The sequence below is a fragment of the Misgurnus anguillicaudatus genome, chromosome 12, assembly GCF_027580225.2.
Source record: "Misgurnus anguillicaudatus chromosome 12, ASM2758022v2, whole genome shotgun sequence".
Lineage (NCBI taxonomy): Eukaryota > Metazoa > Chordata > Actinopteri > Cypriniformes > Cobitidae > Misgurnus > Misgurnus anguillicaudatus.
In genome coordinates, this window is record NC_073348.2 from 21,438,627 (window position 1) to 21,462,217 (window position 23,591).

Genomic DNA, 23,591 nt, shown 5'->3' on the forward strand with positions numbered 1-23,591 from the left:
GGTAACACTTTCGGCTGCTTTGAATCTCATATTAACTCAATGGACGTATTCGCTGATTTTAAATATTACAATTTCTTGGTCACAAAGTGTAGTTTTAAGATTAGTTCAGTCGAGAATATATATGTATTATATTTAAATCTACAGTCGATTAGTAAAGATAGCGCCTGTTTGAACGTTTGCTTAGTGAGATTCGGTACGTATGAGAACCAAAGCATGAGCGGACGTCAGTGTTCACTCGCCCCGCTGACCACCGCCCTCTCTGTGCTACATCTCTGACAGAGATACCCTGGCTATCATGTTGGCCTGATGGTCAAAAATTTGATCAAATCAGCAGTTTTTGGTATCATGATGAAACTATTACTTGTTTTCTTATTCATATTTAGTGTCTTTTGTGTTGTTATTGTTTTGGCGCAAGGTAAAAGTTAATAAAACTATACTTCTATAATGTTACTATTGGTTTACCATTTCATCTTAACGCGATACGAGCACTCGGTTATTATTAGACTTCGTTCTTGTCAGTACTATATAAAACTGTTTTTTATAAGTGTCAGAGAGATGTTTTTGCATGCTGCTTATAAATATACCAGTGGCGATATCTCATAACATGTTTTAATAGTCACGTCGCGATTAAATAAATGATCAATGTCCACATTTAAAAGCTGCGGTGCTTACCTGCAGTTCCACGGTGTTTTCGCGTTCTGATAAGAGATATAGCTCCAGAAAAAAATGTGTTTACATTCCTCTTTCCAAGTGTTAATCGTCCACACGATGTGACAAGACATTTCTCCCATTAACTTTAACGTAACATCCAAGAGCGCTGATCTTTGCCGGAATAATAACTTCCGATTGGGGATTCACAGACTGATTTATGAGCTAGTAAACTAATGAGACACACGGAGAGTGTTTAAAAACAGGGCGTCTGTGTTTTTCCATTCAGAGATGAGCCTGTTTAGGACCTCCATTCACTAGGTGGCGGAATGATACGAAAGTGAAGCGGTTACTGTGCCGTTATCAGTACAATATCGCATAGCTCTTAGCCAATCAGATTCGAGAACCAGAAAGAACTGTTGTATAAATCCTAATAACACATACTGTTTGGTTCAGTTAGTGAGGGAGGAATGACTAACAAAAGAAAACAAATCTGCATGGGAACATTTTACCAGTGAGTTTAATTCAGTTGGGTATGAGAACACTTCTAAAAATAAAAAAGTGGTTTCACAATAAATTATCAGCAAAAAAAAAAAAAAAAAAAAACGTGTCACAGCACACCGACGTGAAATCAGTGCAACTGTAGGAGGACAGACAATGACAGAACTTTCCTTGGACAGACGCATATAGCCAGCATCATCGGCGCGATCTTTGAAAACGCGCTCCCGACGGAATGGATGATTTGCCAAGTCTTCCAATAATGCAAGATAAGCATGTGTCAAGCATTTGACGGAGCTTTCTTATATAGGGTTAGACACTAATTTAATTTATTAACTTCAACACTGATTTGCAGTTACTTTATTAACAGTAATCATTTTTAACACATGGGGGTGGATAATAAATAGACAAAGTGTTCCTTTAACGCTGGGGATGGACGGTCTTGTGTAGTATCGCTATTCTACCTCTGCGTACACATGCTCCGAGGTGTGTGAATACTTACACACATTTCTACATATTGGTGCAATTTGATCAATTCTACACTTTGCATAAAACTGTTCCTATGCACACTTAACGCACACTTCTGTGCATACGCACGCTTGATAAATGAGGCCCCAGGATTTTTTTAGAGCGTAGTAACTAAAAACCAGAATCTGATACAGCACCTCTCCCTCATTTATATCATAATGCACACTCTTCTCAGAGACAGATGTCACAGTTTGATTAGCAAAGACTGAGTGTGCCTGCTGCCTTCGCAAGTAAAGATTTTTTTGCCTAGATTTTTCGGAAAAGGTATTTTTGATCCCTGGTTGCCTGGTGCCATAGCCATGAACGATTTGAATTGGATTAAGTAAAGCTGTGCTTTTCATTTCATTAGATTAATATGCTAAATAGTGATGCTTTCTGTGAAGTGATTTTAAAAACGATTGTTTAAGGCTTTTATTAGATTTGATCCCCTTTAATATTTAATATTGGTCTTGAAGTATTACATTTTTGCTGGTGGAATACTTACAATACGCTGCCAGAATAAAATGGTCAAAATTTGTCCCTAGCTGTCACTGGGGCAGTACCCTTTGCACCTAAAGAGTTCATAATAAGCACCTATTTACCACACATCTTAGGACCAATTGACTTTTTTGACAACTAGGGATCATTTATTGACCATTTTCTGACAATGTACAGCGCATAAGGTACTCATGACACCCAAAGGATTGCTTTTTTTAAATAAAGGTGATGAAAAGGATTCTCACAGTGTGTCTGTGCCTATATAATATGTCTTAAACCTGAGTTAATGTGGCAGGTTGTCAATTACTCTCTTTAGTTTACATAAGCTGTCGTGTGCGTATCACAGTCATGATCAGCTTGGAGTGAGACAGCACAAAAATCTGCTAGATGTAGATTATATCATTAGTTATCCACAGGCGTTGCCTAAGCACTTGTTATACAGTAGTAGGTTTAGATTGTTAAATTAAAGTCGAACGCACTAAATGGCCCTATTTTATTTACAGACAGATAATCGGTTTGATAAATATTTTACTTTTCTACTTAATTGGTTATTGATTCTTTAATATTAGGTCTGCCGATAAATGCCACAGATTGGTGGGTCTCTAAACAACAAAAGCATGACCATCACTCAACTGTGTGTTAAACAGGCCAATCACAATGCACTGAATAGCCGGCCAATTGGAGCAACCACGCTTTTAGACTGATAAGCTTTGTAGAAATTTATGCGTTTCAGTAATGCGGAGCATAGAGGCGCAACAATAATGTATGGTAGGTGGAAGATAATGGGCCCTATTTTAACGATCTAAGCACATTGTCTTAAGCGCACGGTAACTTTTGCTAATTTAACGACGGGAAAAATGGTTTATGCGCCAACCCTTTTGCGCCTAAAAGGGTTGGTCATATTCCCCATAATGAGTAATGGGTGTGTTTTGGCCGTAACGTGCAATAAACCAATGAGAGTCTCAGCTCTCATCCCCTTTAAAATCTATTTGCGCCTGGTGCCATGCCTAATCTCTATTTAGAAAGCAGAATTTGTAAACTGAAAAATTAGCGGAGGAAGAAGATCACCAGTTTAAGAATAATGTAATAAAATTGTGTTGTTTTCATTTTTATTAAAATTTTAAGTTTTTATTAAAACATTTAAACGCCGTTTTCTTTCAGTAATAGAAGTAAAAATAGCAGGCTTTTAATTGCTGTAAATGTATTAATATCCTACATAATCATTGTAATCTCATAAAATAATTAGCAAATATGCAAGAAAAGGTTTGTACTCTGAAAATACAAACAAGAGATAAGAAGAATTTACAAACGTGCGGAGAGCTGTTTCAGCACTCGGACAGCGCCATGGATTTTTTAAAAAGCATTACTTAAAAATGTTTCTCATCTTATCATATCCACAGGTACAGCGTCATCATATTCAATAAATCCGTGAGGTAGCATTTAAAAAAAACATTTAAAAACAGATGCATTTGTTTAAAGCTAAGCATTGGTTTACTTACCAGGCTACAGGTGAAGCAGCTCTTTACGCCTTCTAACGTCTTATAATCGGTCCTCATTTATGTCCAAGAGACTCAATAATAGTCTTTTACATTCAATCCTTTAATATTTAAAAGCATTGTCGTCCCCCGTTGTCGTCCCGTTAATAGGCGCATATTACTAATGCGCTCTTTAAATAAAAAAACATATTTTTGTTGGTCAATGGCGTAGTCTCAAAATAGCAACACGCCAACAATGCACCTGAACACACTGAAAAAAATTATTCATTCAATTTACTCAATTTTTAAGGTAAGTGGTTGCAATCAATTTATTTAAGCTAGATTTAAACAAAAGTTTTTACTTTAATTTAATTTTACTAATTTTTTTGTTTAAATGTAGCTTAAATAAATTGATTGCAACCACTTACCTTAAAAAGATTGAGTAAATTGAATGAATCATTTTTTTCAGTGCACCTCGTTTTCAGACCAGATCGCCCATGGGTGCAAAATTGGGCGCAAATGCGTTTGCTATTTAAACAATGTGGCGCTTAACATGAAAATGATAATTGCGCCGGGTTGAAACTAGAAAAAGACACTTGCGTCGCACATTTCGCTGCATTGCGGCGGGTGTATAATAGAGCCCACTGTGTTTTTATTTAACCATAAACCACGCGAACCACGTGCATTACACCAAATACGCAAAAAAAAAAACAGTATTTTTAGCAGCATAATAAGGGCTCTTTAACAATTATCTCAAATATTCCAAATAAATAAATGTGCAAACATTAAGATTAACTTTGTGTAAATATAATATCGGTACTTAAATATAAAAATAAAGCATTGTTTTGGACTTTAAAAGCAACATTGGTTGACCACTTCCATTCTATTTCGCAAATTAAATCCTGTAACACCTAAAATAATATTTAATATTTTACTGGGGATCATTATATTACATGACATTCATCAAACCTGCATGACATCCACATATCATGACATGAAAGTAAACCGCATGCAGATGCTCCATGGGAGACTCTAAATGAGTACTGAATGTCAAGTGAGATTACTAAATTTGGTGACCTTTAATGGAAGGGAACTAATGTAGAGAAGAATGGATGTTGATTATTGAAGTCTTTGTCCGAATCTCTGTGATTCACGGGTGTTCTCACCCGATCGATAACGGTCCCGTTGCTATGTGGAGAATAATTTGTGTCTGTTTTCTGATCAGCCCGTCAACGATGAGATGTGCGACGTGTGTGAGGTTTGGACAGCCGATGATCTGTTCCCCTGCCGGATGTGTACGCGGGTTTTTCATGACGGCTGTCTGCGGGAGATGGGTTACCTGAGTACAGAAGCCCTGCAGGAGATGAGAGAATCTGCTCACACCACCAGCGGCTGGAGCTGCTATTACTGCGTGAGTTTCTTAACCCTCACCAAAAAATACATATACACACAAGTGATGTCATTGGCTTATATAATTTCTTTCTCGTCTGTATGGTTATATTGGTGAAGAAATGTAATTTCAAAGGCTAAAAACGTTATTACATTTCGATGGCAGATTATGAAAGATTTTTTTTCTTTACAATAACATGCATTGATGAATCACGCACAAAAAAACCACCCATGTTTATTAAGAATAGGGTCCGTTATTTATTTCCTGTTGACTTTAATATCCCCGCCCAGCAACGATACTGGTGATATAGCGCTTCAATTATACCCACCAAATATATAGACTCCTGCGCTTTGCACGTACCCTCAGATCCTTTCAATACACGAGCACTATCCAAAGGTCACCAATGAGATGAGTCTGTCAAGATGATTGTGTTACGCCAGAGGGTCGGTGCTCTGTTCAAAGTGCCAATTCTCAGCTCGATGTTACAAGTGTCTGGGACTAAAATTACAGAGTGGCCTGTCAAAGCGTGCAAGCGTCCTTCAGAGTTAAGTAGAGAGCTTATCTCACTCGTGCAGGCTGCTTTAATCGTTCGTTTGCCCGTTTGGAGAGCGTGAGATTTTTGGTAACACTGAATATGGTCAGGGCCTGTTGCAAACACACATTCCTGATGCACTGGCTAGACTCACAAATGGGTTTTAGTTCATGTTGTATTAACAGCTGTGGAAACATCTCTCAGTCTAAATAATACGCAAGGCACTTGTTGTTGTCAGTGTCTGGAGCGCAATTCCTCGGAGGACTCGATCGCAGCTTGCACGTCTGGTTTTCTCACTTTGACCTCGCTACCGCCTGCTGCGTTTCCACACCTGCCAATGGTGTGTGAATTGAGAAAATTAACTGGGCAAAAAAACTCTTACTTTTTCTTTGCAAATGGGCCTGTATTGTGTAAAATGCAGTACACTATATGTGAGATGAATCACTTTTTGCCTCTTGGTGAAACTGCTCCTGTCACAAATACACTCTTTAAAACATGCAGTGCCATTGAAGAACAATTGCTGTTTCTCCAAAGCAGGGGTTTTCAAGCATTTTTGTAAGCCGGACCCCCTCGACCTAAATTGTTTACTTGAAATACCCCCTGAAATTTTCCTCTGGTTTCACAGACAATGCTTGAGGCTAGTCCTAAGCCCTTTTCCAACCTGATCTCACGAATTTTGCTCATTTATCCTGGTCATTGTCACGGATCTCTGCATTTTTCCGTGTCTGCACCACAGACTTTTTTTTCTGTGTCAGTTTCATGTATTGGTTACCTATTGGTTATTGTTTTTCCTATTTTCAAACCATTTTTGGGGTTTGGGGTTAGAACGACTTGCTGTAACATAAAATGACATCCAAACCCAACTCTAACCCAACAATTGTTTTAAAAGTCTGGAAAAAAATTATATAAAGCAATAGTTAAAGTGACATCCTAACCCAAACCCCAAATCTAACCCATGGTAAGACCCCCATGTTGTTCCAAACCTGTAAGTCCTTTGATCGTCTTCGGGATACATTTTTAGATAGTTTTGATGAAAGAGCAATGAGCACACTTTTGTGAAAAACAAAGAAGAAAGCGAAAATAATGACTTTTTTCAAAAAAATTGTTTTCATCGTTGGCGCGTTTACAAGCAGACAATAGTCCCTTTCACACATACAGTCTTTACTGGTAATTTACTGGTAAATTGCAGTTAACATGTCATGTGTGAACAGAACCTTTCCGGTAAATCAGTGCTCCCAATTTACCAGTAAGACAGGTTGTAAGATTAACGGTAATTTACCGGTAAGCGCTGTGTGTGAACGAAAAATATAGCATTACCGGCATTTAGAACGGACGACGTCAGACCGTGCTGACAGATCGGGCCAATCAGAAAGTTTTTTATACAGGTGATGCGGTTTCCCCCAGACTGTTTACGGACGTTTCCACACACATGTTGCTTAAAAGTCGAGCACAGCTGAAGTTAACATCCACATTTCTTCACCAAAGTTGTTTAAAACAGCTTACCATCTAATTGCCAAATTGCCGACGTCCTTAGCACACCATCTGTGAAGCCTAATGTGCAAACGCGCAGGTTCCGTTTGACGCTGCCTTACGCAATGTTGTTTGGTCACGAGCAACTTCGCGACCGTTTGCCACAGATGTGAAAACAAGAAAATACGGACCGTGGATATTAAGTCATAACCCGCCGTTTACAAATACGACACGGACGGAGCTCGCCGGCCGTGCGCCACAGGTAACTTCCGCTTTCTCTCCGAGTTTACCAGTATTTGATACTGATGTGTGAATGATGTCTAACTGGTAAAAAGACGGAACGTCACTGCATGTGTGAACAGCACATTTTTGTATTTACTGGTAAATTCATTCTGGTAAATTCATGGTAATTTACCAGAATTACTGTGTGAAAGAGGCTAATGTCAGGAGGTCATGGCGTGAACTTGTTCGTCAGTCTATGGGACAGTCAAAAACCTCACGTTTTTATTAAAAAATCTAAAAAGTTATTTTGAAGAAGATCAAAGGACTTACGGGTTTGAAACGACACAGGGGTAAGTGATTTATGATAAAAATTTAATTTTGGAGTAAACTATTCCTAAGATAAGCAGAGGTGGACACTACTTAAAATTTTACTTTTATGTAGAAAGTAAAAATACTTAAGTATTTGTATTTTATCAGTGTTTTTCTTTGGAAAACATACATTCCAAAGCATATTATCATAATTTTTACTCCACTACATTTCATAATTTCAAGTTTTTGGTTTATATTTAATATTTAAGTACATTAAACATCTAGTATTTTTTTTCTTTTACTTAAGTAAAAGTACTTTTGCACTTTTACTCAAGAATGTACAGTAAAAGTACACAATTTTTATGTATTTGAGTATTAAATTAATTTTAATATGCAATATAAAAGGAATACACAGTATGATTCTATGCTTTAGAATATAGTGAATATTTTTTAGTAAAGTAAAGTAAATTTTTTCCCAAGACAAACATTCTGATAAAGCACAGATGCTTGGAAAATTTACTCAAAGTACTCAAGTAGTGTCCGCCTCTGCCTTTAATTTAAAGGTTCGTTAAATAACTATTTCTTTCCTATCTTTTAGTATGTACATGTAGAGGTTTATGCAAACCCCAATGTGATTTTGTTTCTCATATTTTCTATTACATGACTTAATGTGAGGACTTACACGGACCTCTGGAAGTGTTTATTAATGGAAAAGTTGTTGAATCAGATGTTTCCTTTAGCAGACATTTTGTATGCTCTTACAATTTGATATGAACTGTGTATTGTGTTTCAGTTCATAATAAAATTACACAAAAGTGCAGAATGAAGATAAAACAGCTTGGTTTTACAAGTCAATTCAACCTACTATTTTAAGTTTTGACTTGCGGTAAGTTGACATAACTTATAAAACAAGTTGAAATTGTTTAACTTAATTTCTTAAGTTAAAGTAATATAAAAAGATATGTTGATTTTACAATTTTGTACAAAATACTGGCAAATTGTTAACTTGCTAAAGCTCTTTTTTGTTTGCTGAGTGTTTATTTTTGTCCCTGCTGGTGCCTCTCCATGTGCATGTGATGTAACATAGCTGCAGCAGGCGTAGTGATATTACGCACTGCCCGAAAATAGTCCCCTGCTATTGAAAGTAACCAAGGGGACTATTTTCGGGCAGTGCGTAATATCACTACGCCTGCTGCATCCATATTACGGCAGCAAAGTCCTGGCATATTGGAAATGAGCATATTTTCAAAAAAAGTGGAATGTCCCTTTAAGGAATACATATATTGACATGAGATTTAAAATGCTGTATAAAATTCGAGGAAAACAGATGTTTAAATTCCTTCTCAAATCATGTAATACCATCCAATATCTTCTAGTGTATTACTTTGCATTGGGACAAACATGAGGGTTATGGCAGAGGTATTGAAAACACAGGCATGAAATTTCACATCAAAGGGCTTTAGCGGGAAGACCATGGTGGAAAATTAATTTTAATAATCCAGGGCAGGTTGTCAAACTGATTTTGGTATTTGTTGTCACCGGCAACGCTGTCCAGTTAATTAAATTATCACTGTGATTAGCTGTGAACAATTGAGATGATTACAGGCAGCCTTTCTGCACTAAAAACCCCATAAAGGAGCTTGAACCAATATGACAGGCACCTGGTGTGGGGATAAACAATTTTGATATCATTCAGAAAAACAATCACTGATAATTGGGAACATCATGGACATCACAATGAAAAATTTAGGTGAGGGAATGTAACATAAAATTCCTTTCCCTTGTTTATGTATTCTGATTTTCTGATGTTTTCTCCATTCCTGATTTTCCAATTTTCACTCCTCGCTTGCCACCTGCTCTCAATTTGCCACTTTATTTCCTTTTCAAATCTATCTTTTTCACACTGGACCAATTACAAATTCTGGTTGGGACACAAAATCAATAGGAATAATCTGTGTATAGGAATGGATTTGCTATACACAGCCATGTTTTGTCCTATCAGCCGACCCTGTCTTGCAATACTGTGGACATAATATGTGAAATTTTCCCCCTTGTTAAAGTGTGCTCTGACATCTTGGGATGTTTTGTGGATTGGAAATGTCACCCAGCAAGGCTTTATTGTGCCGAAACAGCTGCCGGTCTATTTTATGACGAATCCAACTGTGCTTCTCACTGAATTTGTGCTGGCTTCATCTTTCGGATTTTGTGTGGAATTATATTCTTTTGGAATTTGAACAAACATGCTATGCAGTATAATTAGTATTTTTGCAAATTGGGCATGCCTGAATTTAAAAGCGTCCTCTACTCACATACTTTGGAGTAAATGGATAAAATTGTTCTTATTTTACAGAAAACTGTGCTCCACAACATATCTATATCTATATACTACATTTAAAAGTGCTTTATTGCTTTCATATACATTATTTATGAAAAATCAGACAGAAATATGGGTAAAAACACAATACTGGTGTACGTAATCAAAATAGAGATCAAAATAAAGCACATTGCATTGTGAGATACAGTATCCTTTGCAACATTCTCTGTTGTATGAAGAACACAAAGGCATACAAGAAATAATGGTCATAACATGGTCCATAGCAGTCTTAGTTGGTGCATTTCTTCCCTAAAGAGTTCATATTAGTGCCAAAACCATTTTTAACAAATAATGCACACCCAAAATGGTTATGCGGCACGACGCGAAGTCATTGTGCATTATTTTCAAATAATAGTTGTTTTTGACAGGTTAGGTGTGCGTTTTACAGTAAAATAATCAACACCCGTGGACCATTTCTCAACCAATCAAAATAAAGCATTCAACAGGTACAAATGAAGTATAAATGAAGAGTTTCATTGCAAAACGAGATAATTACCGTTTTTTTAATTGTTCAGAAATCGCGTTTTTTGGTTGTGCATTCCAATTAATTTCAATGCAACTGCAGTTGGTTTGTTTTGATTTAAAACCTTCATAACTTAAAAAATACAGCTAAGTAGCACCATAAAACAAAATAATAACATGACAACATAATAATAAACATGTTTTGACAAAAATGTAAAAAATGGATTTATCTCGTTTTGCAACGAAACTCTTCAAATATAGAAAATTTACATTCTCTGTCCAATATACAATACTTACTATATACTGCAATTAAAGCTGAGTATTATTCTAAATATAGCCTTACTGTCATATAAGCAAATATGACAGCACACAGTGACAACATCCAGTTTATTGGAAGTATACCGGCAAGGGCCCATGAAGGTTGATAATCCGACAGATCGCCATTTCCACTCTGATAGAGATACGAGCAAACGTTTACTGCCCTATAGAGATTGCTGCACTAGCCATACATTATCAACACTTTCTTATCCAACAGGGAATGTACATCAGCTGGATAGTCACTAGTAAAAGCATCGGGACTGGGCTCATTCCTGCGATACCATCGTCCAATAAGCATTATCAGAACACAGAGTATGTTTCTGGCTCTAGAGACTACAACGAATCCCAGTATTGTCTGTATCGTCTGTTTTTAATTCTGGCTATTTTGACCCATGTCTTCAGAGAACAGGTTTCAAATAAACAATGGATGTGAGACTAAATTCCATTCTCATTTAAATTAACACTCTCGGCTGTGGTACACAACCCATAGCCATATGAGACACTGACAGGCAATGGATGTACAGTAGCTCTGAGATGCAGCCTCCCATCTGCTCTTGTGTTCACATGAATTCTCATCAAGCTGGGAACAGCTGATTGAAAACACAGCTTCTCCCTCGGATACTGGATTATAAAAGCTGTCGTTTGCAAGCAAAGCTTGAACCAGTAAAATATATATCATACTGCATTTGATATGAAAGAAGCAGTCAACGTTTGGTCTCTGTGGCCTGTCTCTCATTAGGGTCCTTTATTGGAAGGTTGATCTTTATCTGTAATTCAGAGATTATTACTGTTTCTAAAGAGAGAATGTTTCAAAGGCTTTGTGCAAGATGGACACTTGATCTTTTCATTTCACAGCTGTCAATTTAAAGGAGCCGTTCAATCCAAAATGATATTTTTGGTAAAATTATACAGTAATGGCCAAAAGTGATGTCTGATGCCACGCGACACAGTTCTGTTTATGAGACACACAGAGCCACGCAAACTGATGTCTGTTTTATATGTTGGTTGCGTGAGCAGTGCGAGCCCATTGCTGCAACAAATGCAAGTTTAGCCATCAAGCCAAATATTGAATTCATACAAAGAAATCATAACATACAAAGTACAAGTTCGGTATTTTACACTTAAAGCGCTGTTTTCAAATTGTTTATGATGAAATAGAACGGTTTTGACTGAAATTTGGACATGTCTGGCCCGAGAGTTTTCGGTTTTTGTTGTGTCACCTCCCGCCTCTACAATGGCTGAATAGGTGTACTGGAACAATCCTTCCTAAAATGCATTAAACTTTCGTTTACAAAGACGTGAAACTCACCCAGTGGTCAGGGGTGTTCACTGATATGCTCACACAAAAATCGCTGCAAAAGATGCTTTCCAACAGGTGTTTTAGCATTCGTTGTAAACTTGTGGACCTATTTTTCCAAACGCCTCACACACATACATTCTTCCGTTGAGAGCTTGAATAATAGACACTCCAGCCCAGTTGGTGGCGATAATCCACCTTTGACAATTGCAAGAATACAAACAACGTTCCCGGTGCGGAGTAATACCGTACCTCACAGCACATCTAATACAAGTCAATGGAGTTGTACAAAAACTATGATAAAACCTGTTGGAAAGCATCGATTTTTGTGTGAGCATGTCAGTGAACACCCCTGACCACTTGGCGAGTTTCATGTCTTTGTAAACAAAAGTTTAATGCATTTTAGGAAGGATTGTTCCAGTGCACATATGCAGCCATTGTAGAGGTTAATGGAGATACAACAAACACCCGAAAATTCTCGGGCCAGCATCATATGTCCAAATTTCAGGCAAAACCGTTCTATTTCATCATAAACAATCTGAAAACAGGGCTTTAAGTGTAAAATACCAAACTTGTCCTTTAAGTATACAAGTTGAGTCATAATTAATAATGTGAAACGACACAGGGAATAAGCATTGAACACATGAAGAGAACAAGGTGCAAAATGGCATAGAAAGCCAGGAGATCACCTGAAATCTGTCAGTATTGAGAGAGAAACCCTGCCCCCTATCAGTACTAATTAATATCAGCTGGTTTAGTCCTAATTGATGGCCTATAAAGGCTTCTAATTACCCAGGAGGCACACAGGAAAGACTTCATCATGGGTAAAAGCAAAGAATTCTCTCAAGATCTTTGTAATCTTTTCTATGTCATTTTGCATCTTGTTCTCTTCATGTGTTCAATGCTTATTCCCTGTGTGGTTTCACAGTGTTTATTATGACTTAAGTTGTATACTTAAATGTTCTGAATTCGATATTTGGCTTGATGGCTACATCTGGTGGAGGTTTTTTGTCAATAGCCCACTTTGAAATCCCCATACTGATAAAAATGATGTGTCAAATACTTATTTTATACATTTTTCTATTTATACAATTCTATATTGATATATCTGGCAATTATTGAAATATAAATTGTAATATTTTAATGTTTAATTGAGAGCTCTACTTTTTACACGCTGATCTAAAAATACATTTCTGCAATAGAATAAGTAATAGCTTTCACAAAGATCTGAAAGTCATTTTATCCCACAAAATAGCCATTTTACTGGAATAAGCTATCAAGGGAAGCACTGCTATGCAATATTCTCTTTAAAGTGATTCGCTTTTTTCTGTGCCTACATCAAACTGAAAGTCTTTTGTCTCTTATCTTTCAGGATAATGTGAACTTGCTGCTCACAGAAGAGGAGATGTACAGTCTAATGGAGACTTTCAAGCAGTGCAAGATCATTCCAGGTGTTTATATCAGGATCATGGTTTGAATATACTGTCTTTGTAAAGTAAGGTAGCTAATTAAAGCTTTGCTAATTTCTCATTTCAGTTCTGTAATTACGCCTTTGTCTTATTTCCATTGATCGATGACGCCCTGACTTCCCTCTCGCCTACTTTGTGTTCAGAATCATGCCTGGTATCAGATGAACTCCTGCAATACAGGCACTTTGTGACCAAGCAGCTCTTTGACAGAGATTTGACTGATGAGGAGGAAGAGGAGGTGCTGGCCCAGTTTGCAGCTCTAGATCCAGAGAAAAAGGGCCAGATCGAGTGGTCTGACTTTCTTTACCATGAGTCACTTTCAGTCCTGCAAAAATTTCGCACTGAGGTGAACTGGGACATAGCTTGTTTTTCAATGCATCCATTTTAGACAAATGTATGCGGTGGTTTTCCATTTGAATCCATAAAATTTTGTTTCGTGGTGTCTGAGGAATTTTATTCTCCATTTATTCTTAATGTCTTGGAGAAATAATGTCTAGAGAATCTTATATCTGATTTTTCTTTCTTATGAACCTTTATTGTATTTCCTGATGTAGACGTGTAGGTCATAGTAAAGGTCTGTTATCTTGTCCACCATTCGGAATCATTACACCAGTCAAGCCTTTCCCGAAATCCAGCTTGCATTTATGGTCGTTATTCTGTTTTTTATCCAGAATTCGCTGGTAAGAATTCTCACAGCGAAGGAGAGGGACCGGGCGCGAGCTGTTTTTCAGAGTCTGGATCAGGACAAGGATGGAATCATCACTGTTGGAGAAGCCAAACGGGCCCAAACCTCCTGGTTTCACAAGATGAACAAAGACTCACAGTCTTGCAATGTCAGGTGAGTCTATCATTTACTTAAGGGTTAAATATAAGGACCATAGCCAGTTGCATAATAAACAATGACTTCAAATAAATCCTTACAATTTTTTCGGTAAGTTGTCCAATTTGTTTGGCCTCCGGGAGTAATAAATCGGATCAAGCGAGCTGGGCATTTCATAGGCAGCCAATACTAACTGCTCTCACTTCATTAGTATGCATCTCACATCTCCGCTCACGAATTAAAGGCTAACTTTGCATTCTGAAGCCCTGCAGAGGGAATATGAATCATTTAGGCACTGAATTTGCTGTCAGTTCTGACTCTGAATTAATGCATAACGCACAGTTGATGATATAACCACCGGGGCAACCCATCTGTGGCCTGGAAGAGGAAAACGTTTTCAGATATACGGTTTAAACAGGATAAGGACAGAGTTTGAGAAAACACATTTTGATGGTTAAATCGTAATTCAGAATTCACACGAGGCGAAAGCTATAACGCTTGACGGAAGGGTTGTCTGAAGGATGGCCAACAGCCAATCAACAGTCTTAATGTAATATTTGCATAAATAACAGGGCGTAAGCGTTAACGCTTCCCATTCACTTCTAATGGGTGACGTCATGCGTTGCTGAACTGAATTGTGGATCCGTCGGCGCCGCGTCACTGCCGTTGCTCACGGCAGAAGTTGAACATTTCTCAACTTTTTAAGCGGCAACGTGTGCGTCACCCAATCAGATTGCCATTGCAAATAACCTAGGCAGAGCCAGCCAATTACATTTATGGAAGACCGGAGCATGTGTTACGGCCACTGTGATTGGCTGTTGGCCACGCTTCAGACAAGTCTTCCGTCAAGCGTTAAAGCTTTCGCCCCGTGTGAATGTATCTTTAACACAGAGCCGGCACCAGACCATAACTAACAGGGGGGCACGTGGCTTCCAACGGGGGGGGGGCACGCAATTAGCAACAATAACTTGCAAAAACAAGGCATTAAAACAACAAATACAGTGCAAGCACACACTCATACAACTGATACAGACTGTCAGCTCATTTTCCGTATAAAGTGCAGAAGATCACAAACTATGCGCAAAAGTTAAACTATTTAGAACTTTGACCGCGGCGCTCACGCTTGGCTCGACGCAACAACAAACCGCCCTCGCGCGGCGCAAGCCACTAAAATGAATGGGTTTCATAGCGCAGCGCACACCGCGTCCTAAAAGCCCCGGCGTGTACGAACATTAAACTTCCTTTAAACAGTGTCCTGTAGATTTGAAAATTCCACCTCGACCTTTAATCTCCGAGTTTGAGCCAATCGGTGTTTGCATGAAGTCAGATGGAGCAGGCGGTGCCGGTTCGTTCTAAATGTTCTAATATCCATATTTTACACTATCCATAAAATCCATAAAGTAACAAATATGCTAAAGACATAAAGAGGCATGAGACGCTGCAATACAACCAATCAGAGAAACTGGTCTAATTTAATTAAAGAAAACATATATCAACTATATCTTCTTCATTTGATTACATTAAAAGTCATGAAACCTTCAATGTTTAATGTTTAATTTATTTTAATTATTCTTGATATATATTAAATTAATAAAAAACTGTGTAGGGGGGCACAGCAACCTGTTTGGGGGGGCACAGCCCGCGAATGAACCCCCCTTGACGCCGGCCCTGCGTTAAGAATATATGGCTATTTTTGACCTGTACTGTGCAGTAACTGTATGTTTGTGTGTAAAGGACAGTCTTTGTGTTGACATCATCCTCCATTCTTTATTGTTTTTTTCCATTGTTCATCCCATATCCACCAACAATTCACGCTGCAGGCTTACAGGATTGTGTTTCCCTTGCAATGTGGGGTAAGTTACTTCATCAGCATGGGTTTTCCAAGAAACATCACACTTCTTTGTAACATCATCACCATTGAAATCATTATCATTTCATATCATTTCAATATTTCAGTTCATTCTGTGTGTACCAGAACAGGGGCCAAAGAATCAAAGTTTAACAATATCTAAGCAGTAATCCAAACTGGTTAGTTAAAGGCTTTTTTGATGGCCATTCTTCTCTAAAATGGTGTTTCTTTTGTCTGCTGGAGCTGTATTAGATTAGACACTGCCCTCTTATTATCTGGATCAAAAGAAGGGCTTTTATTCATCTCAGGGAAAGCCTTAAGAATGTTTCTCATCAGCTTAAAGGGGCACAGCAGGTTAAATGAGTTCACGGGTACGTGTGGATGTATGGATGTGTTCGTGGCTTGGCTAAGCTTTCGGTCTAATTTACGCTCATTAAAATCAACCGAGGCATTGAGATCAAAGCAGATAGAGGTCATAGATCATAGCAGCTCCAGTTCTGGAGGAGAGAGGAGCTTTGTTTATGTTCCTGTAGCTCAATTGGTAGAACATTGCATTAGGGTGAATATATAATTTTACATTTGGGGGCGGTTTCCTGGACAGGGCTTAAGTCTAGTCCCAGATTAAAATGCATGTTTGAGCTGTTTTAACTAAAAAACAATTTGCACTGACATATCTTAACATATTACCATTGTTTTGTCTCAAGATGCACAAAAGTAAAGGTTTTTGTAAGGTATGTTTTTTAAAAACTCTTTAAATTTCCTAAAATAACTAAGGCCAAGTCCTGGCTTAATCTAAACCCTGAGAAACTGCCCCTTGATGTACAAAGTATTTTTTCCTGTTTTTTATGGTTATATTTTTAATTATTTAAAATATTCTGTACTTATTATCATGGCTTGCAAAATGTTACAGTCCATAACAATATAACATTTTCTGTTAAAAAGCTGAAAATAATAATTTCCATAGTGTCAATCCAGTTAGAGTAACAGTGTTGACAGTATGTAACATAAGAATTTTTAGCTATAAAAGACAGAAAATATTAAATTGTTATGGCCTTAACATCTTGATCTATGACAATCAGTTCCAATCTATTAACATAACAAAAAAATATATAAAAAATAAAACCATTTGAAAGAAGCAAAGAAAACAAAAATGACTTGGGACACCAAATGTACACTGCAAAAAATGACTTTCTTGAGTTTATTTGACTTGTTTTCAGTAAAAATTTCTAAAAATTCTTAAATTAAGAAAATTTTTTAATTAAATATAAATTTTATTTAATTTTCTTAAATAAAAAAAATCTACCAATGGCATAAGATTTTTTTTTCTTAAAATAAGTTTACTTTTTTCATAAACACTTAATTCAAGAAAAATGTTCTTATTCCATTGGCAGATTTTTTTGCTTGTTTTAAGCACGAATTCGCTTAAATTTCATATTTTTGTCTAAATACTAGACTTATTTTCTTAGGTCATTTTGCTCATTAAGAAAATACATCTTAATTTAAAATTTTTTAGATATTTTTAGTAAAAAATACTAAGTAAGAAAGTCATTTTTATTGACCTATCATTATATATCATTATTTTTACAAAAATACTAAGTAAGAAAGTTATTTTTTATTGACCTATCATTATATAATCACCCACACTGAAAAAAAGTTGCTTTAGAAACTTAAACATTTTATTTATCTCAAAAAAGTTGTGTAAAAATAGTTGAGTCAAGTAATATTAAGTTAAATAATTAAGTTGAATTCACTTAAAATTTTAAGGCAACCAAGTAACTTACTTGACTCATTTCCAGCCAGCCATTTCACAAAATGCATTCCAGGAAAATTTTCTTCTATAAGTATATAAAATATATCAAGTAAAAGAACAGACCCTCAGCTGTCAAACAAACAGACAAAACGGGAAAAAAACGTTTCATCCTATCTTCATTTGTTCTTTTTTATAACCTCTTAAATATGGGTAGGTTTCTTTAAAAATACCCAATTTTGATAAAAAAAGCTGAAGTAAATGCATTTTTGTAAAAGAATTTTGTTAGAGATTAGGTTCAGAACTATTATCAAAAACATACACAGAGTTTAAAATGTTTTTAAATTAGTTTTTGTTTCAGTTTTTTATAAATTGGGTAAGAGTGCCATCTAGTGGATAATAGCATGATTACAGATTACCATAAAAACTCGTCAGTAAAGCGTCATTGGCAGGGAAATGTTTTCTCTTTATTGACGAGATAACTTGTCAATGGCGGGAAAAGAGTTGAACCATCAAATCTTTTTTTAAAGTCCAGTAGCAGCACTAAAGGTCATCAGATTTAATCCCAGGGTACACATATACTGGTAAAATGTATACCGTGTAATGCACTGTGAAATGCTTTGGATAAATGTGTCTACCACATGCATAAATATGATGTTATATAGATGTTTTGTTTGTTTTTTAATGTACTGGTTATGGCTGTAGTACACTTTACCTAACAAATTTGCAATTTTAAATTGCAAAGTTGGGTGAAATTAGTCAAATCATTTCAGTTCACGCTAAACAAAATACAGTATATATGCAGTCAGTGGCGGCCGGTGACTTATTTTTTCGAGGGCGCTCGGTGCGAAGTTCGTCACAATATGTATGTAGCCCGTCATGTGTGTGGGTCATAATGTGTTCTGCGCTTTGAGAGATTGTGTGTGCATCATGTGTTTTGTCAAAATACTGTAAGTGCCTGCTGTAGACGCGTTTGAATTTGCGCCCCTCAGATGAGCAGTCACAAGCCGCCACTGTATTTAGTGTATATATTTGCATACAGTACAGAGAGCCCTAAATGTTCTTGCATATATAGCTAAAGAAAGTATTTAAATTATGCATTACACCTTTAAAAATAGCACCAAAATATTATTTATTCTCGTTTTGTTGTTGTTGTTGTTGTTTTACAATATTAATCCAATTATAGTTTATAAATTAAAAGGAAAACAATTTTTTGATTCAGAATGTTGTTCATCCAGTCTTCACCTAGCCAATTTAGTTATTTCAAAATCCAGTACTTGATACTGTCCCTTTATCCCAACTGTAATCTGTAAAAAAAAACATCAGCCAAAGTGTTGTCCTCAGGTTATGTACCATCTGTGAGTTTTGAAGTATCATAGATGAAGAGTTTGAAAACCAAGTGTAAAACCCCATGTGCTCAAGAGTCTGTATTTCATCTTTCTTTTCTCATCTACAGCATCAGTCATGTAGGACCAATATCTGAGAGCAGTCCAGCGAGCTCCAGCAGTGAGAGAAGCAGAGATAAAGCCATGGAAAATGACAACAGGTTAGTGTGTTTCACGTTTTAATATGTGTGTTGGGACCAAATGTCAGCACAAGGATAGTAAAGCCTAAAAATGGGACCAGCTTCGGAAAATTGGCTTTATAAAGGAAATATCCCTATGGGCGTGTTTATAAGGGAAATATATAAAAGTGCTCCCATGTTAGTGTATAGAGTATAAATTATACAGCTTAATTTATTAACACTAAAAGTTATGATCTCATTGGACAAATCAGGTTGAAGGCCATATTGCCAATATAAAAATACCCTGTAAAAGAGATTTGTTGGTTCGACATAAAAAAGTAAGCTATCTGGTTGCTTTAAAATTTTAAAAGTATTAGTTGACTCAAACAATTGTAGTGCCAACTAATATTTTTTTAAGTTGAATGAACATAACATTTTTATGCAACCATGCAAGTTAATTTTATTAAGTTGAACCAACACGTCAAGTATGTGTTGCTGTGTGTCGATACATTGTGGCTCTCTGTTAACTCTGTTATGCCCCTCTTTGTGTGTTTTAGACCGTTTACCTGGGACAACTTCCTAAGGCAAAGCGCCATTTACATCTTGGCCGCCAGGCCCAACAGCTCAGCCATGCACATCCGTCTGCCTCTCTAACCACTGCCCCAATGCCTAAGACTTCAAGATGGGCTAGAGGAAACTGTCTAGGTCCGGTTTTAAGAGACACGGGTGCTCAGAACTTATTGCCCGACACCACGAGAGTAAAAGCAAAAAGACATTCAAAGAACGTACAAGCCATGACCGGATTCTCCCTCCAATGACGCTTGAACCTTAGTACATCTGTCACCACTTCAGAATTGAGGTTTTAGAAGCTGTACGCTTTTGTTTTTGTGACCAAGATGGACAAAAACATGTTTACCCTTTAACAGAGAAATGCACCACACTGTTTGCTTATAGTGTTTTTGGCATTAGTCGTATTCAAATTGTCAGCTTGCAGGATCAACGTGAGATCAATGGTTGCATCATCTAATTTCACATCTAATGTCTGTCATCACAAAATCTAAATATAGTGAGAATATAGAGATTAAAAGAGAAAAATGCTATATAGATACTATACAAAGTCTATAAATATATTTCATACAATATATATACAGGATATTGTATGCATATTTATTCCCATTGCTTTAAGGATGGATTACTGCCTAGGCCACTGGGAAGGTTCAAAGAGGCCTGAAAACAACCTAAAAACAAGGCACTACTAGGAAAAAAATGATATTGATGGATAAAATGTGCTTAAATGTGTGAATAGTGCATTACAATAATTAAAGTTTTATTATCAACCTGATATTTGCAAAATATTAAACTAGAATTGGTTAAATACATTTTTTATATTTTAGGGCAAAGTTCTTGAATATTAAAAGATTGATTTATTAAATATTTCTGGGTCTGGAATAAATGTAACTCCTGTAGATGTGTAATGATTCAAATAGATCTTCCAAAAACATTCTCTTTTGTGGTTATTTAAAGGCAAGACAATATGTTAATGATCAGGTTTTGAACTTACTGCCTGTATAACACTGATCTTTTCTTCCTTCCATGTATTTTTGCATTAGAATCATGTTGAATTTGTTCTTAGATGTGGTGCAGATAAGACAAAACCGTTAAAGGTGCAGTGTGTAAATTTTAGTGGCATCTAGTGGTGAGGTTGTGAATTGCAACCAACGGCTCAGTCCACTGCTCACCCCTGGCTTTTGAAACACATAGAGAAGCTACTGTAGCCACCACCGGACAAACATGTCATCGTCGGAGACAACTTAATAAAAAAAGTTTGTCCGTTAAGGGCTTCTGTAGAAACATGGCGGCCCAAAATGGCGACTTCCATGTAAGGGGACCCTCTGTGTATGTAGAAAAAAACATCTCATTCTAAGGTAATAAACACATAACGGTTCATTATAAAAGGTCTTTATACACATTTGATAATATAGTTTTGTATATTATTTTGCATTTCTGTCAAGAGATCCCTTTAAAATTTACACACTGCACCTTTAATACCTAAAACCGTTTCATTCTTAGGCAGAAATATACACACTCCTGTAAAATAGCACTTCGGTTTACACTCAATATATCAAACTGTATGGGGGTATGTAACATCATATCAATGTTTACGTATACGGTCATATCCACTGTATTTGCTGATTTTATATTGCTCAAGGCAGTTATTTCAAGGGACTGTGCAATACTCCTAAGTTTTGCTGGTAGTGCTGGAAATAAATGCATGACGTTAACTCCAAAAATAAGATTGGAATTGTGTGGACTCATTATTATCATGTGGAGTCGTTATTGAGTTTCATGTGGTTGTGATTGTTTCTAGCATTCAGAGATCTAACTAGCTTGTCTGTCTCTGTGGCTTTATGTCTCGTATACCAATCTGTCTGTCTCTTTACCACCCATCTGTTTTTTTTCAGTCTGTGTGTCTCTTTGCTATCAGTCTATCTGTCTGTCTTTGTTTATTTCCATTAGTCAGTCTCATTCAGTCGATGGGCCATATTTTTATGATCTTAGCGCATGGTCTAAAAGGGTTGTTCCTGTTCTTGTAATGAGTAATGGGTGTGTTTTGGGTTTAACGTGCAATAAACCAACGAGAGTCTCATCTCCCATCCCTTCTAAAAGCCAGTTGCGCTGGCACCGTGCCGATTGCTTATTTAGATGGAGGAATTTGTGAACTGAAAAACTAAGTGGAGGAAGAAGACCACCAGTTTAAGATTGATGTTAAAAAATTGCTTTTTTATTTGTATTGAAATTGTTATTTTTGTATTAAAACCTTTGGTTCTCTTTAAAAATAATTTTATTTCAGTCATGGAAGTAATAGCAGTCTTTTAATTGCTGTAAATGGATAGCCTACATGATCAGTATTATCTCAAAGAATAATTTACAAAAATGTACTCTAAAAGTACTATTGTACTCTAAAAATACTTTGTTTGTAACAAACAAGAGATAAAAAAATTACAAACGCGTGAAGAGCCGAAACGTTTATGCACTCGGACAGCGCAGTGAGTTGTTTGAAAAGCATTTCTTAAAAAAAGGTTCTCATCTCATCATATCCAGAGTTACAAAGTCATCATATACAATAAATCTGTGGGGTAGCATTTAAAAAAATAAACATTTAAAAACAAATGTAATATTTGCATTTGTTTAAACCAAAACTTTCAATTACTTACCAGGCTACAGTGAAGCAGCTCTTTCAATCTATCTGTCTGTTGTTTATTTCCACCAGTCTGTCAGTATGTCTGCCTGTCTGTCTGACTATTATCATTAGTCTGTCTATCTATCTGTTTATTCTCAGTCTGTCTGTTTGTCTTTTCTAATCAGTCTTTCTGTCTGTTTGTTTATTTCCACCAGTCTGTCTGTCAGTCTGCCTGTCTGTCTTTTATCATCAGTCTGTCTGTCTGTCTGTTTGTTTGTTAATTTCCACCTGTCTGTCTGTCAATCTGCCTGTCTGTTTTTTATCATGAGTCTATCTGTCTGTTTGTTTGTTATCATCAGTCTGTTTGTTTGTTTATTTCCACCAGTCTGTCTGTCTGTCTGTCTGTCTGTCTTTTATCATGAGTCTATCTGTCAGTCTGCCTGTCTGTCTTTTATCATGAGCCTGTCTGTCTGTCTGTTTGTTTGTTTTTTATCATGAGTCTGTCTGTCAGTCTGCCTGTCTGTCTTTTATCATGAGTCTGTTTGTTTATTTCCACCAGTCTGTCTGTCTGTCTGTCTGCCTGCCTGCCTGTCTGTCTGTCTGTCTTTTATCATGAGTCTGTCTGTCAGTCTGCCTGTCTGTCTTTTATCATGAGTCTGTTTGTTTATTTCCACCAGTCTGTCTGTCTGTCTGCCTGCCTGCCTGTCTGTCTGTCTGTCTTTTATCATGAGTCTGTCTGTCAGTCTGCCTGTCTGTCTTTTATCATGAGTCTGTTTGTTTATTTCCACCAGTCTGTCTGTCTGTCTGTCTGTCTGTCTGTCTGTCTGTCTGTCTGTTTGTTTGTTTATTTCCATCAGTATGTCTGTCTGTCTGTCTTTTATCATGAGTCTGTCTGTCAGTCTGCCTGTCTGTCTTTTATCATGAGTCTGTATGTCTGTTTGTTTGTTATCATCAGTCTGTTTGTTTATTTCCACGAGTCTGTCTGTCTGTCTGTCTGCCTGCCTGCCTGTCTGTCTGTCTG

At 36.8% G+C, this 23,591-nt stretch overlaps 1 protein-coding gene across 2 annotated transcripts in view; it reads left to right on the plus strand.

Annotated features, from left to right (window-relative positions):
* phf24 (PHD finger protein 24) overlaps positions 1–21,685 on the plus strand; it is a 45,867-nt gene extending 24,182 nt beyond the window's left edge. The window contains exons 3-9 of one of the 2 annotated variants that reach the window (XM_055208782.2): positions 4,852–5,037; positions 13,373–13,451; positions 13,613–13,815; positions 14,141–14,307; positions 16,110–16,142; positions 19,342–19,431; positions 19,947–21,685. In XM_055208782.2, the coding sequence (XP_055064757.2) occupies positions 4,852–5,037; positions 13,373–13,451; positions 13,613–13,815; positions 14,141–14,307; positions 16,110–16,142; positions 19,342–19,431; positions 19,947–20,043 (855 nt within the window). In that variant the 3' untranslated portion in view covers positions 20,044–21,685. The remainder of the gene's footprint in view (positions 1–4,851; positions 5,038–13,372; positions 13,452–13,612; positions 13,816–14,140; positions 14,308–16,109; positions 16,143–19,341; positions 19,432–19,946) is intronic. The other variant, XM_055208783.2, reaches the window with a different exon arrangement.
* Positions 21,686–23,591: the final 1,906 nt, after the last annotated feature.